This window comes from Haliotis rubra, unplaced genomic scaffold (genome assembly GCF_003918875.1).
Source record: "Haliotis rubra isolate DU_JTF1 unplaced genomic scaffold, ASM391887v1 Scf278, whole genome shotgun sequence".
Taxonomy (NCBI): domain Eukaryota; kingdom Metazoa; phylum Mollusca; class Gastropoda; order Lepetellida; family Haliotidae; genus Haliotis; species Haliotis rubra.
Window position 1 is genome coordinate 168,456 of NW_025766869.1, and position 17,699 is coordinate 186,154.

Here is a 17,699-nt window from a genome sequence, read left to right on the forward strand (position 1 = left end):
CGTAGACATCTTCAGCGTTTGACTGTGTGAAATTTCTGAACCGTGGCTAATGCATATGTGTCTGAAGGAGACTGACTTTAGAACTAGTGACTTGAATTCAGATTCATTCCTGTATGTCAATCTGTTAAAGGCACGGGTTCAGTATCCTAGCAGCAGCCCCATCAGATTTCGCTGTTGGTTTTTAACGACGTACTCAGCAATATTCCTGTTGTATCTTGCCCGCCTTTAAATAACCATGTTTAAATGAGATAATACAGCGACCAGCAAGTCACTGACCCTAGCACCTGATACAGGGTTTGCTTAGACCCAGAATCCTGAAATGGTCTTCAGCAACCCATGCTTTTCATAAGAGGCGAGTAACGGGATCGGGTGGTCAGGCTCGCTGACTTGGTTGACACACGTCATATTTTCCCAACTACGTAGATTGATGCTTATGATGTTGACCACTGTACTGTCTGGTCCAGACTCGATTATTCATAGTCATATAACTCAACAATACCGTTAAAACACAAACAAACAATATCCTCAGTCTCTGCGGAACATCTCCCTTCCCGAATCCCGGAGAGCACCGCACCAGCACGACACCAAATATATATGTACAGTTTGGGTCATTTTATTGACATTGTTTTAGGTGTATCGAAGAAGTGTGAGTTGTTTCCTTGGAATATATTTTATACCAAAAAGGGTAGTTTTGGAGTGCTCATTCACTCAAGTATTATATCTCTTCGTAAAAGTCGTGATCTGGGGAACTACTAAGAAGGAAGTCTAGCAGGCATCTTAACAGCTGACATTCAAAACTGTCCCCGAGGATGGATAAGTTGAAGTCCGTACAGCCGCTGGTTAGTGAACAGATTGAGCCACAGTATATAGCCGAGGCAGTATTTAGTGTCTGGAGGACCGTGCAGGAACTCTTCTGATGACGATGTCTTCTGTACAGATCCCAGCGAACTGCACCTGAAACTTGAGCATTACCGTGGATACAATTATCAGTTTCTATGCCATCATCAAAATGATCATTATCATCATAATCATCCATATGTTCTTGTCACCAAAATATCCATCATGGTTTGAGGAGGCTTGATTTTGTGTTGTCTAAGATTTCAAATAGTGATGGCATGTGTCTCATTAAAGACGTTTACAGTGAATTCGAATGAGAGAGGTGATATTGTGATTTGAAACCTCAGATTCACAGCTTATAACATCATTAGAAGCTGTTACTAATAAATATTGCATTGTACTATTGCTGGGTGCTCTGTAATTTTCGTATCATTATTCACATTTTGCTTTCTGTTTATTGTTGAACACCGCACTCAGCAATATCCCAATTTTCTGTAAATAATCAAGCCAGGATCCGATAATCCAGTGATTGACATCATGCGCATCGCCGAACACAATTGGGATGAGATAATGTGCATCAACATAGTCGTATAACTGACCACTCGGTTCCGTTATTTGCCAGTTACGACAAGCATAGGTAGCTAAAGATCAACTTAACCCGGATAGTTTCGGATTTATTCACATTTTCGCTTTAAACGTGCGTCTCCTACTTGCTAATACATATTTTATTTTCACTTTGAATATCTACCTCTTTATATGAATTGAATGCTCAGTGTTTTTGATGCATGACTTAATTTAGTCAAATATGTATCATATTTGTTGTATCCATTTAGAAATGTAAATAAAATAGGGGGAACTTGAACTTTCAATTTGGATAGGAAGTATAAGCGTTAACAAACTTTTCAAAGACAGACATCTTATGAACGCACCACCATTTCTCTTCATCACAACCCCTAAATACAACGTAGGGGATGCACGTACAGTGTACTCTGTCAATACCGGCATAAGTCGGGACCAAATAAAAATGCCGGTTTTGACAGAGTGCCGGTTTAGCTGTATATGCCATTCTTGATTTTGACGGTTCTCAAGAAGGTCGATAAATCAATGTACACCATTAATTTTGACAATCATCTTGCATCACACAGTTGTTAGTGTGTGTTTGGTTTTTTTGAAAATGAAAATCGTACACATGCAAATGTTACGTCATGCACCAATCATCTTTCACGAGCGATTTCTCCGTTATATATCCCAATTGTTTCAATCGTAAATTAAGAATGAAGTTCCCCTACTTTTTTGAAGAGTATATATTACAGTTCTGTAGTTTGGTTTGGACCTACCTCTTTACATCTCTCCTAAAATAATCCAAAGTAATGCAATGCTCATTAATTATTTAAAACGGACATCACAAACCTCCAGGACAAGTTACAATGAACTACAACTTGGTTATTTGAACAAAGTGAACAGTCTTGACAGTATCTTCTTTACATCGATGCTATAGTTTTGTGACAGGAGTGATCATCCTAACAAAGACGAACTATTCTCATTTTCATTTAGTGAGTGAGTGAGTGAGTGAGTGAGGGAGGGAGGGAGGGAGGGAGGGAGGGAGGGAGTAGTAGTTGTTGTATTGTCACACACCCTATATCGGCTTAGCTCAGAACCCATGCTATGGAGGTCCCACGTGTACAAACGGTTATGCATGCTCTCGATTCAACTGTGCCGCAATACAGCAAATGCGGTTTCGTGGTGGAAGAGAAAAAATATCTATGGCATTATCTGAATGAACTTTACAAGTTTGTCTTGACAAACCATAAAAGTAAGACTCAGTGGAACGGGCTGATAATAACTAAAGCCGCTTCTCAATGAAAAGTCTTTCCCTCAAACACTGGATCTGACCCTGACTTGATTATTTACAGGCAGCCGTTTTATAGCTCGGGTGTTGCTAAGTGCGGTGTTAATAAACAAAATGTGAATAATGACACTGAAATGATAGAGCGCCCGGAAATACCAGTACTATACTGACGTACAAAAGAAAGTACACACCTGGGATTATTTGAAAAGTGTTGTGAATGTGACTGGCAACTTCGCAATTAGGCACGATATCAGTGGTGTTTTGTGCAACATATTAGGAAAGTCTGTGACATATATATCACCGCAAAAACTCTTTTCAAAACATTATCGTCGCTCTTTGGAAAGTAATCCAAAAGCACCAGGTGTGTGCCTTCTTTTGTACGTCAATTTACAATACGACATTAGTTGGGAACAGGGTTAGATCGAAATGAATGACACGTCCATAACTTCATAGCTCTTACTTTCCGTGTTTTGTGATGTAGTTGCGCTGCTTCCGGTTGAAACGGAAGGTTCACACACGCCATTTACCACTGTTCCTTGCGACGTGTCTGGCACGGGATCTGGGACACAGGCCCCTTCATGAGGCCATGCACAGTAGTCTATGCGGTAAACAAGACCGGGTTGACACGTGGCGTGTTTCGCAACGCCGTTGTCGCACACGTAGAAGGAGGTGTTATCTGCAGGGTCACAGTACGTCTGTTCATGAACCCGGCCAACACAAAAGTTTGGATCACAAGCCTGGCTGAAACGAACACAGAGAACAATTAGTCACATGCCTAATGTTAATTGAAAAAATCATTTTAGATACATTTATTTTGTAGTCGTGTTTCCATTTTACAACTATTCTAGAGTAGACTAAATGTTTTGTTTGTTTATTTATTGTTTAGTACCGCAAGCAGCAATATTCCAGCTAAATGGTGACGGTCAGTATATAATCGAATCTGGACCAGACAATCCAGTGATCAACAGCATGAGCATCGATCTACCGGCTGGGATACGATGATATGCATGGATACATGCAGAACATCATATACACTGCAGTAAATAATAAATGTATTGCTGTATGACTGATGAGATAACATAATAGCAAAGCGTGTGATTATGAGTGTGTGTATGTCTCTGTACATGTGTACAGTTTTCCCTGAAAGTATTGAGAAAATCTTAGCTTCCCAATACTGATCTTAGAATTTAAAATATTTGTTACATTATGTAGTAAGGTTGTCGATATGGGAGGCAACTTTTGTAGGCTTACGAATGAACCTTACGACATTAAGAATTATCTCCCCTGGTGTAGCAGACGGCTTCCTTTGTTTACATGGCAGATTTGACACAGAGAAAAATCTGGTTCTAGATGATTTCGAAAGGGGTGTGGGTAATGCAAAAGACTTTGCTGGTAGACATGACATTACATTACAGTATACAGAACTGTGAAGTATATTCAGCAAGAACTTATGATTGAGCACAATACAGGGACAGGGAGGCCAAGGAAATATAGTAAGTACGTATCACCGGCGACTTGGTCAGATTGTGGGTAGGGGAAAATTGAAAAGTGTTAAGAATATCAGAAATGAGATGATTAATAGAGGAAGCCCTCAGGTATGTAATGAAATCCTTAGACAAGAACTACAAAGACTTTAACTTTCCCTCACCATTGATAAGAGATGCACAAAAAGAAAAACGTTTAAACGTTTTTTATTTTCTGATGAAAGTTCTGTCTGTCTATTTCCGAATTGTGTGAAAATGTGGACAAATGATACCGTGAAACCTATCTACCAACACACTAAACATAGCCCGAAATGTTACATGTGGGGTGGGATATCATCACGTGGGGTAACGCCGTTGTGTATTTTCACTGGAAATTTGACGATGTGGGTGGTGTGGTTCTGTATGTCTTTATGTTTTATAATAGTGTAGCATGTGTTATCTCTAGCGTAACATGTTCAGGTACATGAATCTTTGAGGTCACATTCAGCGTAAGTGTTCCTGAATATTTGGAACACCGAGTATTCTCTGGAGTTCAGGTTACACATAATGCTATTCTTTATCATTCCTAAGGGCTCGCAAAACAAATTCCGCATAATTGCAGCTGGAAAAATCACTTCGTGAGATTGCTAATTAACTCAAGATATCCATTAGTGTCATTTTAGTATGATAGGCGAACCGATGATGTGAAGATACATCATGATTATTGTGCACGCACCGGGAAGGTTTTCATAAAAGAGTAGCGCTATGGTGGGTAGTTACATATCTCAACCATAACCCAGTACAAGAGAGCTTTCCCCACTTGCGATAATGCCAGCAATTGTGCGCAATCAATCACAGAGCAGCAGGATCAGAATGTGACCCAGTGATTAGCACCAACAAGATGGCTGACGCAACGTTAGACAGTTGCGTCAAAGGCGACGTCCGGTGTTAATCGACTCAGCGACTCACTGCCCAGTCACATTAAGGATCAGTAATTGACTTCACACAAACATGAGTGACGTATTGACGTCACAGTCGTCCATGAGTCACCAGCGTCACACAATAATCAGTGAGTCACTTGCGTCATGCAATATGATTCACTGACGTCAGACAATGATCGCTGACACACCCACGATGATCAGTGACCCACTGAAGTCACATAAGGGGTACCACAAATGGGATTCACACTCTGAACCCATATGGTGAATCGTAACAGGGTCTTCGAGGAGACAAGCGGACGCTTGAAACACTAGGCTACCACTCCTGCCCCATAAAGTTACTAAAGAAAGTGCTTGTTGTAAGAAACCTGTCCTATATCATCAAAGGAATAATACAAACAATTCGTAAAGTCAGTAAAAGTATAGGAATTTGGTATAACTTGGAGACCTATAAATAATCACGTTTGGACCACAAAATCCAGACCGCCGGAATATTGCTGAGTGCGGAGTAAAATTAAACTCACTCACTCACCCAAAGAATCCAGTGACATTGAGAGCAATGATCCACGTTAAAGGTCCTTACCTCCAGGCTCTTTCAGGATCATGCATAGATTAATGACAACCCCATCGAACGCGGAAACACGTTTTGATTCGTATAAGAATAACGAAACGCCACCAATACTATGCATCAAGCCAGTCAAGCATTGCTCAACATTCGGCTATCCAGTGACGGACATTATGACGAGTACGTTGGATGGCCTTCTACCAGATCCAGTTGGGTCTGACTGGACACTTGCTACACATCCTGCCCAGTATCTCCACAGGATGGACGCAATATATCTTATAAAATAGATACTTTAAATTGTGGCACATGTTTTACTTTGGTGTCTTTTCGTTTTTGTTTCTATTGAAACATCTTGTTAAAACAACCCATGACATTCATGCACAATATGCCAGGCAGAGAACGGTAAGAGATCAGAAATAGGATACTTGTACATGAACTGTGGAGTTGTAAAAGCTTTGTTTGCAATTAGCATCTAATGCAAAGACACATGCCAGGTTCGTGAACTTAGAATCCTTGCCATGCTTTCCTGGTATAAGCGACTAACGGGATCTGGGAGTCAGATTCGCTGACATGCTATTGCATCGCAGTTGAGTACATCAATGCTCTATCACTGGATTGTCTGGTTCAGACTATTTTTACAGACCACCATCACATTACTAAGATATTGTGTGACATCAAAAAAAAAATACTTACCTACAAACTATCCCAACAAACATCAAGACCAAACTGAAGAAAGCCATCCTTCCGCACAGAATCCTTCCAAACGGACTGTTGTAGTGACTTATGCGCCACCCTAACTTCCTCTAAGATCCAAGGATGTAAATAATTGATTTCCCATCTCACTAAAGAAAGAATGCAACGAGCTGAGTCGCTTCTGTTTTGCTTTTAGTTTGTTAGGAGCCCACAATATGGAACTTATGATCACGGCACCGTTAAAAAAACTGTCATCCTTGTCCTGCCTCTATGGATAACATAGTTAAAGCTATGACTTGCTCGATCAACGTTACTGATAAAGAATTGATTACTGTTTTTAAAACGTTCTGTGTTTGCTCTCTGTTGTGCCATATGATTGTGTTTTGTATTATTTGTTCATCGCAATTAGTCCATGAAGACATAAGTTATTCATCCTCTCGAAAACTACACAAATAAATCTTTTCGCTAGTCTGTATACTTTGTCTACTCAAAGCTCCATAGAACTTGCCTTTTAGATCAATTAAAATCTTCACAGTCATAAAATTCAGTATCAAGCACTTGACTACACAATGTTTGCAGCACTCATCAGAGTGGATCTTGCATCTCGAGTCTGGGACATCTGCCCTGTACGTCAATAGAGTATGCGGTGTGCTTCTCAAAAGTCAATGTCCCTAGTACCGGCTTATCAAAATATTTGTATGTCTTCAGGTGCATTTCATCTCAGTCGATATCCCCATGTCTCTTATTTAACTGTCATAATGAATATCAAACCAAAACTATTGTTGGCCTGAAGATTCTCAGCAGCAAACTTATTGGACTCATTCAACAACAAAGCTATATTTGGAACACTCGTTCAATTGTGCAATCTAATACAAAATCCATTGAATGTCATGATTTGTGAAGTCCACTTTAGCAAACAACATGATTGTGTGAACGATATGCGACATGTGATCAGAATGCCATTCAATGAATCTCGCATTGATATTGCTGGAATATTGCTAAAAGCATCGTTAAGCCATACTCACTCACTCAATAAATAAATAAACAGAAAGTAATACCAGGAAACATAGTAAAAGTGATCAGTTTTATCATTGGCAGCTGAATGTAAACATCCTAAGTTCTAAGGGATCAATACCCCAATTAACACGATTAAACCGCTGTTACCAAAGAATTCAGGCGCTTCCACTAAACCAGGAATTCCAGACTTCTAGAACATACAGGCACTTACCCAAAATTGTAACTTAAATCACGTCAATACAGAGCTACTGCCCAAAATCGGCAATACCGAAAAAAATTGGTTACTGAGTAATTCCTAGAAATGACGGCTATGAAATATACCGCCTCAGCTATTACGTTTACCATACATTCAAATTCTACTGCCAGACCCAAATCACGTAAGGCTCTCTGTTGGATTTCTGTTTCGCATCTCCCGCGACCCCCGAACGTTCATTCCCACATCAAAAGATCTATTGCTAGAATAGACCAGCATAAATGCGAAAAGAGGTTAAATCTCAACCTGAAAATTTCTTCACGATGTTAAATTACGCACCGACGAACATAGTCATCTTCGTCTCTGGAGGTTGGTGGTCGATTTTGACTACAAACACTTTATCATTAACATCAGGTTCACGTGACATCGGTCGAAACGATGGCTATTCACTGGACTTGTTATTCCCAGTCACGCATTAAAAACACTTTGTTGTAGCTACAGAAATGAAATTTTACAGACTGACTTTCTTTGTTGCCATCGCAGATTGGTGTCAATCTTTGACAGTTTGGCACCTCATTTCCTGCTTTTCATACTGCAAAAGATGGTGGCACGATTTGTTTTAAAAACTGCTAAAGATGAACGAATGAAAATGCTTGTCAAGACTGACATAAATAGAACAATAAATCATGTTGACAGTTTTACGGCTCTTTTTCAGAATGCACAAGAAGCTATAGTAATGAAACTTTGCAAACGTGTCTATGTGATCGTGAGGCAGAATAAATCAGTGATTTATCTGACCCAGACTCGACCACACAGCCTCCGCTCTGTATCTCACACACTACTGAGTGTGGCCTTAAACCAAAAAGACAACCTGTCTTCGCTAATACCGTTTTAGCAATGTGTATAAAGGAATTGAAATTCAGGTGCTGTTATCAGGTAAATGTTTGTAACAACAAATGTCTGTAAATGTTTGTAATGTTTGGAGCCCCCTACACTTGGGTGATAGGAAAAGTGGAATTGCTATTACTTGGCTTGACGGAACGTGAGAAACTGAAAGACAAGCAGGGAGCCCTATCACATGGTTCAACAAGTGGTAGACATGGTGAGACACAGGGCCGTCATCACCTATGTTAACAAAATGGTGAGATACTTGGATAACAATAGGCCGGGAGTGGAAAATTACAGTAAAACTAACCAATTTTTCTTTCGAGTGGTTTGGGATCTTTTCTCTTTTTGGGGTGCAAGTCATAAAATTCAATATCAAGCTCTTGACTTTACTTGGAAGACTAAATTACTGAAACACCTTCAGAATATGGATACGTATGCGTACACACCAGATAACCACATCAAATCTATGCATGGTGAAAACATGCGAATAAAACGCTCGGACCACGTTGTATCTCGGCATTCATGGTATTGTGGCAAGTGGTATTTCCGGTTCTTCGAGCGAGACATGCCCCTAGAGGTGATTTGCATATGTAAATCGACTGCTAGACGTCAGTCGCTTGTTTTCGTTTGGGAAACCATCAGAATGTATCGAATCTTCGTAAGTGTTATCCAGCAGAAATATTAACATTAAACTCTGGAATCTTTTGGAATCTGTCTGACCCCCATCCATCAAGTACCTGCAATACAATTTACGTTTCATATAGGACCCTCCCTACGCCATCTGAACTAGGTTGTCAGCATATCATTGTTGCCATGTAAGAGAGCGGAAGTGAAGCCATAAGCTATATTTATCTCCCGGGGGATTAAATTGTATTGTTTACCACAATGGCATCGAGTTCTTGCCTTTGGTAAATATTAACCGGCTTCGTTCGTTTAATGGCTCCCCCTGAAACACGATCAAAGTTCATTATAATTTTTTTCACAAATGTTTTGGTTAAATGTCATGTTAACCGGATTTCATAATAAAATAGGCCTTATAAGTTCACAATTTTATTTACGATTATGGATATGTCAAGTACCGCGATGCAACGAGGTCGCAGGCTAAAGCTATATTAAAGGTCACATGCAACCAAAAAATCAAACATAATTAAAACACAATTATCACTTATTCATGACATAGAATATACATTGCTGGAAATGAAAAAACATATAAACAAAATTATGAGCGTACAATCGCAAATTAAAAGTGCAAAATTGTGTACTTCGGTTTACTTCCCAAGAAATGAAGCAGCCGGGATACCGAACCCAGTCAGAGCGGGTGGGTGTGCACTCAAGTGTAACGGCTGGTTCATTTGCAGATGTCTTCACGGCTCATTGTGTGTGAATATATAGAGATGTTGGGTTTTGTAAATACATGCTCATTTTTTGTGTATAACATTTTGCAATCAACAGACATCATAACATGTCATGTGTTCAAGTATCACACCTGCCTGTCTGTGTAATTACATAATGTGACAGAGACCGAACTCGGGCCATAAATCAATGCATTTTATTTATGGTGTATAGCCTGATTGGTGTTAAGTTCAAATTGCATGTAGTCAGTGTGTCAGCTGTATATTGAATATTGTCAGACAGGCAGGCAGACACACAGGTGTCAATAAAACAAGACATTGAGTTTTGTCTGTGACAATGACATATCTATATCACAGTTAGAAATTCTGTACAACGCTAAATAATGACATTGCTTTGAAGTATCGAACTGAGAAAGTGACTCGGTAAGAAGAACGTGTGGTGAAATAGACAAATGAAAATATATAAACAGTTAATTTACTGTCATAACATATAAAAAGCTCGCGCCTGTGAGATATCAACAAAACATTAGAAAAATAGCTCACACCAAAGCCTTCACCGAGTATTCACCCGACAACCCGCTTCCAAGCTGCGCGAACCTATTTCACTGCGCACGTGCTATGAGCGCAGCACAGCTGTTGAAACCTGTTTTCCCCAGAAAAGTCGGGGGAAAATTAGTGAAACGTTTGAACTCCGATTTCGCGCGTTTTTTTTCATCGCGTTATTTTTTAACTTTATAAGTTGAATTTGCATTTTTGTCGATTTGTTTCGGTAAGTCATACCGTAAAGGATCAGAATCTGCAAAGTTGTGTTTTACGTTGCATGTGACCTTTAAGGCAATTCTCAAATGACGCCCTAATGAGAATGAAGATGTCGATCTCTGCCGATCGACCGACAGTGGTTTGGTGTCGATGCGCTTCTGTAAGTCCACTGCAAAAGAATCTTGTCTTGGCACCAACTCAAATCTCGCTTGATAATAAAAGTTTCTGAATACGACCATAAGGCAAATTCTTTGGTCAACTGCAACTCTTAACAAAAAACTCAGTCAGCATCCAAAAGGTGTGAAATGAATATGTACGATGTATAGTGCAGGTACAGTGTAGGGGCAGACAAACATCAAACCAAAACTGAACAAAGCCATCTCTCCACACAGAATCCTTCCAAACGGACTGTTGTAGTGACTTATGCGCCACCCTAACTTCCTCTAAGATCCAAGGATGTAAATAATTGATTTCCCATCTCACTAAAGAAAGAATGCAACGAGCTGAGTCGCTTCTGTTTTGCTTTTTGTTTGTTAGGGGCCCACAATATGGAACTTATGATCACGGCACCGTTAAAAAAACTGTCATCCGTGTCCTGTCTCTATTGATAACATAGTCAAAGCTGATAAAGAATTGATTACTGTTTTAAAAACGTTCTGTGTTTGCTCTCTGTTGTGCCATATGATTGTGTTTTGTATTATTTGTTCATCGCAATTAGTCCATGAAGACATAAGTTATTCATCCTCTCGAAAACTACACAAATAAATCTTTTCGCTAGTCTGTATACTTTGTCTACTCAAAGCTCCATTGAACTTGCCTTTTAGATCAATCAAAATCTCCACAGTCATAAAATTCAGTATCAAGCACTTGACTACACAATGTTTGCAGCACTCACCAGAGTGCATCTTGCATCTCGAGTCTGGGACATCTGCCCTGTACGTCAATAGAGTATGCGGTGTGCTTCTCAAAAGTCAATGTCCCTAGTACCGGCTTATCAAAATATTTGTATGTCTTCAGGTGCATTTCATCTCAGTCGATATCCCCATGTCTCTTATTTAACTGTCATAATGAATATCACACCAAAACTGTTCTTGGCCTGAAGATTCTCAGCAGCAAACTTATTGGACTCATTCAACAACAAAGCTATATTTGGAACACTCGTTCAATTGTGCAATCTAATACAAAATCCATTGAATGTCATGATTTGTGAAGTCCACTTTAGCAAACAACATGATTGTGTGAACGATATGCGACATGTGATCAGAATGCCATTCAATTTATCTCGCATTGATATTGCTGGAATATTGCTAAAAGTATCGTTAAGCTATACTCACTCACTCACTCAATAAATAAACAGAAAGTAATACCAGGAAACATAGTAAAAGTGATCAGTTTTATCATTGGCAGCTGAATGTAAAAATCCTAAGTTCTAAGGGATCAATACCCCAATTAACACGGTAAAACCGCTGTTACCAAAGAATTCAGGCGCTTCCACTAAACCAGGAATTCCAGACTTCTAGAACATACAGGCACTTACCCAAAATTGTAACTTAAATCACGTCAATACAGAGCTACTGCCCAAAATCGGCAATTCCGGAAAAATTGGTTACTGAGTAATTCCTAGAAATAACGGCTATGAAATATACCACCTCAGCTATTACGTTTACCATACATTCAAATTCTACTGCCAGACCCGAATCACGTAAGGCTCTCTGTTGAATTTCTGTTTCGCATCTCCCGCGAACGTTCATTCCCACATCAAAAGATCCATTGCTAGAATAGACCAGCATAAATGCGAAAAGAGGTTTAATCTCAACCTGCACAATTACGCACCTTATGCGTAGAACATAGTCTTGTTCGTACAATGGCCTGTCTCTGGAGGTTGGTGGTCGATTTTGACTACAAACACTTTATCATTAACATCAGGTTCACGTGACATCGGTCGAAACGATGGCTATTCACTGGACTTGTTATTCCTAGTCCCCCATTAAAAACACTTTGTTGTAGCTACAGAAATGAAATTTTACAGACTGACTTTCTTTGTTGCCATCGCAGATTGGTGTCAATCTTTGACAGTTTGGCACCTCATTTCCTGCTTTTCATACTGCAAAAGATGGTGGCACGATTTGTTTAAAAACTGCTAAAGATGAACGAATGAAAATGCTTGTCAAGACTGACATAATTAGAACAATAAATCATGTTGACAGTTTTACGGCTCTTTTTCAGAATGCACAAGAAGCTATAGTAATGAAACTTTGCAAACTTGTCTTTGTGGTCATGAGGCGGAACAAATCAGTGATTTATCTGACCCAGACTCGACCACACAGCCTCCGCTCTGTATCTCACACACTACTGAGTGTGGCCTTAAACCAAAAAGACAACCTGTCTTCGCTAATACCGTTATAGCAATGTGTATAGAGGAATTGAAATTCAGGTGATGTTATCAGGTAAATGTTTGTAACAACAAATGTCTGTAAATGTTTGTAATGTTTGGAGCCCCCTACACTTGGGTGATAGGAAAAGTGGAATTGCTATTACTTGGCTTGACGGAACGTGAGAAACTGAAAGACAAGCAGGGAGCCCTATCACATGGTTTAACAAGTGGTAGACATGGTGAGACACAGGGCCGTCATCACCTATGTTAACAAAATGGTGAGATACTTGGATAACAATAGGCACGGGAGTGGTGAATTACAGTAAAAGTAACCAATCATTCTTTCGAGTGGTTTGGGATCTTTTCTCTTTTTGGGGTGCAAGTCATAAAATTCAATATCAAGCTCTTGACTTTATTTGGAAGACTAAATTACTGAAACACCTTCAGAATATGGATACGTATGCGTACACACCAGATAACCACATCAAATCTATGCATGGTGAAAACATGCGAATAAAACGCTCGGACCACGTTGTATCTCGGCATTCATGGTATTGTGGCAAGTGGTATTTCCGGTTCTTCGAGCGAGACATGCCTCCTAGAGGTGATTTGCATATGTAAATCGACTGCTAGATGTCAGTCACTTGTTTTCGTTTGGGAAACCATCAGAATGTATCGAATCTTCGTAAGTGTTATCCAGCAGAAATATTAACATTAAACTCTGGAATCTTTTGGAATCAGTATGACCCCCATCCAGCAAGTACCTGCAATAATATTTACGTTTCATATAGGACCCTCCCTACGCCATCTGAACTAGGTTGTCAGCATATCATTGTTGCCATGTAAGATAGCGGAAGTGAAGCCATGAGCTATTTTTATCTCCCGGGGGATTAAATTGTATTGTTTACCACAATGGCATCGAGTTCTCTCCTTTGGTAAATATTAACCGGCTTCGTTCGTTTAATGGCTCCCCCTGAAACACGATCAAAGTTAATTATAATGTTTTTCACAAATGTTTTGGTTAAATGTCATGTTAATCGGATTTCATAATAAAATAGGCCTTATAAGTTCACAATTTTATTTACGATTATGGATATGTCAAGTACCGCGATGCAACGAGGTCGCAGGCTAAATATATATTAAGGCAATTCTCAAATGACGCCCAATGAGAATGAAGATGGCGATCTCTGCCGATCGACGGACAGTGGTTTGGTGTAGATGCGCTTCTGTAAGTCGACTGCAAAAGAACCTTGTTTTGGCACCAGCTCAAATCTCGCATGATAAAAATAGTTTCTGAATACGACCATAAGGCAAATTCTTTGGTCAGCTGCAGCTCTTAACAAAAAACAGCATCCCAAAGTGTGAAATGAAGATGTACGATCTGTAGTGCAGGTGCAGTGTAGGGGCACCCTTAAGAGCTTTTCACTTTGTACATTGTCGTGAACCGAACACGTGTCTTCGACATGAAAAGTGAACACTTGAACCACTAGGCTATCCACTAAAAGATAATGCTTGTTGGATAACAAACTCTCGTGTGAACTCGCTCTAAAACTCGCTCGTTCACGCGAGTTTGAACAACGCTTTGACATCGTTCATTTTTCAGTGCAAAAACACAAACTGACATTCAATTCTTAATAAAACTGTGGTATAATTCAACAGTGTGGGTTTTCTATTTGTCATCTTTGTTTTGGTTTTGTTTCAATAAAATATAACGTTCAAGAATACTTTAACATGACACTGTGGCATATTCTATAGCTATATTTTCACATCTTATCCAAAGACCGGGGATATTCCAGAACAGAATTGGGCCTCCTTTCACAAAGCACTAAGGTGATCGTAAGTAACTAAGGTAACCTTAGTGCAATGTTAAAGAATGGGAGTTGAGGTTAACCTTAGTAAAGGTTGCTTCGTGAAAAGACTGAAGGTCTTTAGCCACCATTGCTGATCGTAAGACGCAACAAACGTTATCGGGTGGTCCGGCTCTGTGACTTGGGTGACAAATGTCATCTAATCCCAGATGCGAAGATCAATACTCACGATGTCAATCACTGGATTGCCTGTTCCAGAATCGATTATTTACAGAATAAAGTCATATTACTAGATATTGAAGAGCGCAACGTCTGACAAATATCACTCACCTGCAAACTATCCCTGTAAACACCAACACCAAACTGAAGAAAGCCATACTTCCACACGGAATGTTACAGCAGCTTATGCCTGCGTCATCCTAACGTGTACCAAGCAATAGGTTGGACGAATGCCTCCACGAAATGAATTGATTTCCTATCTCACTAAGCAATGAAAGCAAGCAGACTCTATCGCTTCTCGTTTGTTTTCAGTAATACAATGTGTAACTTATCCCTCCCCGTTAACCAGTAAACTGGCTTATACATAAAGGAAAGCACAACAAAGGCTATGGTTTGCTGGATCAAACAGTCTTTGTTGTTAAAGAATTGATCTCTGTTTCTTTATGTGTTTTCTCTCTGTTTCGCTGTGGTGTTGCTGTTTTGCATTATGTGTTGATAGCAATTAGTCGACGAAGACGTTCATCTCAGACGTCTTTTTACTTGCAAGAACTATTATGCACTCAAATTTTACAACCAGGCGCAAATCCCGTACGTCTGGCTCTCTGGATGATTTTCGTTTCTCATCTCCCGCATGACCCGAATGTTCATCAAATAATTAAACGTTTCCCAATTTCCAATTCTCATCAGGGAATCTATCCCCTGTTGTAATATAAACATACTATTATCCCTTCGCACGCTCATAAAAATAAGGTCAACTTGATCTTTCTGTCTTAATCTACATTTATTACACAATCATATTCAAAACAAATCGATTGAAGTACACAAACATCTATTGTGATTTCTTAAAATAAATTACACGATTACTCAAAAATATTTGTTATTGCAATCTACATTTTTCGCCCGCCGTCACGTATCTGTCCAACCGACGGTTAGTCAGGAAATGAGAAACTCACAAAATATACAAACGGCCCAATTGCAATCTCCGATGCTAGCTTAGATAAATATAAATGCAAGGTGAAATAAGTTTTAACCTCAACGTGCAGGTTTCGTTCAACTGACACTGTTAGACAAAGTCGGCAAAATCTGAGACGGTGATGATCAATCGTTGACCTCAGAATTGCCAACGATTTCATATGGTTAAGAAAGTGTTTTGCTGTATTTATTTGTACTATGCCCGATATTTACGACCTCTGTAGTTAAGTGGAATCAAAATTTGTGTCTTGCTGTTAGTGGTCTATTTTGACTATAAAAGATTGCTGATTTATCATTATCTCCCCCCATGCTTTGGAAACAAAACTGTTGTATTTACTTAAATGAAATCTGACACACAGATGTTGCTCGTCACGATCGTAAATCAGTGTCTTAAATTCATTCTTTACAGTTAGGTACCTTTGTTTCATGTTTTCGTCATTGGTTTCTTAGTTTCAAACTTCATGTCATAAATGTCAATTCAGCATCTTCATATATTTCAGTTCCTGTCGACAGTCGACTTCATAGAATTAGATTCTAGTAGTAGCACGGCTGCAGTACACCGGAGAATGCATACCGCTAATGAAATTCGTGAATCGAAGGAGATTGTTGTAAACGCGAACAAGATTAAATTAAAAATCCGAAAGTTATACTGAGTGAAATGGTGTCAAATTTTTCTCGAAAACTACCAAAGTTGCATAAATGAATGAATGCATTTCCTTCTGAGAGATACTTGTAAACTGACGAAAATTGGAGCAGTAAAATATTGTTTAGCGTTACGGCCCTTAAACTACACGAAGCTGCATAAATGAAACTTGCAAGCTTATCTTTGAGATACTGAAGCCAGAAAGAAGCAATGGTTTATCTGATCCAGACTCGATCAGTTAGCCGCCGTCTTTTATCTAACAAACTGCTGACAGTAGCGTTTAAAGCTGAAAGACAAATTGCCTTCACTAATGTAGTAACAACCAAGTGCATACAGGAATTGAAAATCAGGTAAATGTTTGTTAAAGGATACTGTCGATTAAACGTTTGTAAACCATAGAGAATCCCTCTTTGACCCAGTGAATAAAATGTCTGCCAACAAAGCGGAAAGTCGTCGGTTCGATTCCCTCGTCATACAGGTGTAAAAGGTTTTTGTTTTTGCTCTGCATGATGGTCCGCATGAATTGGATCAAGCAAGAAATTGTTATCTAGACTGCGACATGGCAAGTCCGGACTAACAGAAGCCAACGTGGCAGCAAATGATTGATTGAGTGAATGAGTGAGCGATTGAGTGAGTGAGTGAATGAGTGAGTGAGTGAGTGAGTGAGTGAGTGAGATAGATAATATTTAACGTCACATCGGCAATGTTTCAGCCATATCGTGACGAGAACAATTTTGACGTTGATAACGAATATGTGTGTATTATGAAACTTGACGTCAAAGGAGAGTAAAACACATGGATTATCACAGTTGAATTAAAACTAGTACGTTAAGCTAAAACAAATAGCATTTTTTGGACAATACAATATAAAAAAATCGCCAACAACTGGAAGTAAATCACCATACTAGGGACCATGGGGACTTACAGTACTTTTGCTACCTGCATGGACCCTAGCTGGGTTTGCATCATCCCCTTCAGCTGTTGGCAATTTGGCCAATTCTAGCAATTAATTTCAATGAACATATATTCTAAGGTGAAAAGTGAAGTGAGATTAAATTACTTTGAAAGATGTGGTCTTACATACCTTTTCTAAGGGGGACAATAATTTTACGGCAGCAAATGAGAGTAA

General features: G+C 39.3%; 1 protein-coding gene across 1 annotated transcript; it reads right to left on the reverse strand.

The window, feature by feature from the left end:
• Nucleotides 1-434: 434 nt before the first annotated feature.
• On the reverse strand, nt 435-15,283 carry LOC124281037. Its single transcript, XM_046717049.1, has 3 exons — nt 15,067-15,283; nt 3,147-3,427; nt 435-960 (listed from the first exon to the last, which is right to left on the reverse strand). Exons 1-3 carry the CDS (start codon nt 15,111-15,113, stop codon nt 716-718), a joined length of 573 nt encoding a protein of 190 aa, XP_046573005.1. The 5' UTR covers nt 15,114-15,283; the 3' UTR covers nt 435-715.
• Nucleotides 15,284-17,699: the final 2,416 nt, after the last annotated feature.

Excerpts from the sequence above, each read along its gene's own strand:
- LOC124281037 (XM_046717049.1), bottom strand. The coding sequence starts at position 15,113 with ATGGCTTTCTTCAGTTTGGTGTTGGTGTTTACAGGGATAGTTTGCAG. Across the intron at positions 3,428-15,066 it reads TTTACAGGGATAGTTTGCAG|CCAGGCTTGTGATCCAAACT; the intron begins GTGAGTGATATT and ends TGTTCGTTTCAG. Across the intron at positions 961-3,146 it reads TACATCACAAAACACGGAAA|TTTCAGGTGCAGTTCGCTGG; the intron begins GTAAGAGCTATG and ends GTAATGCTCAAG.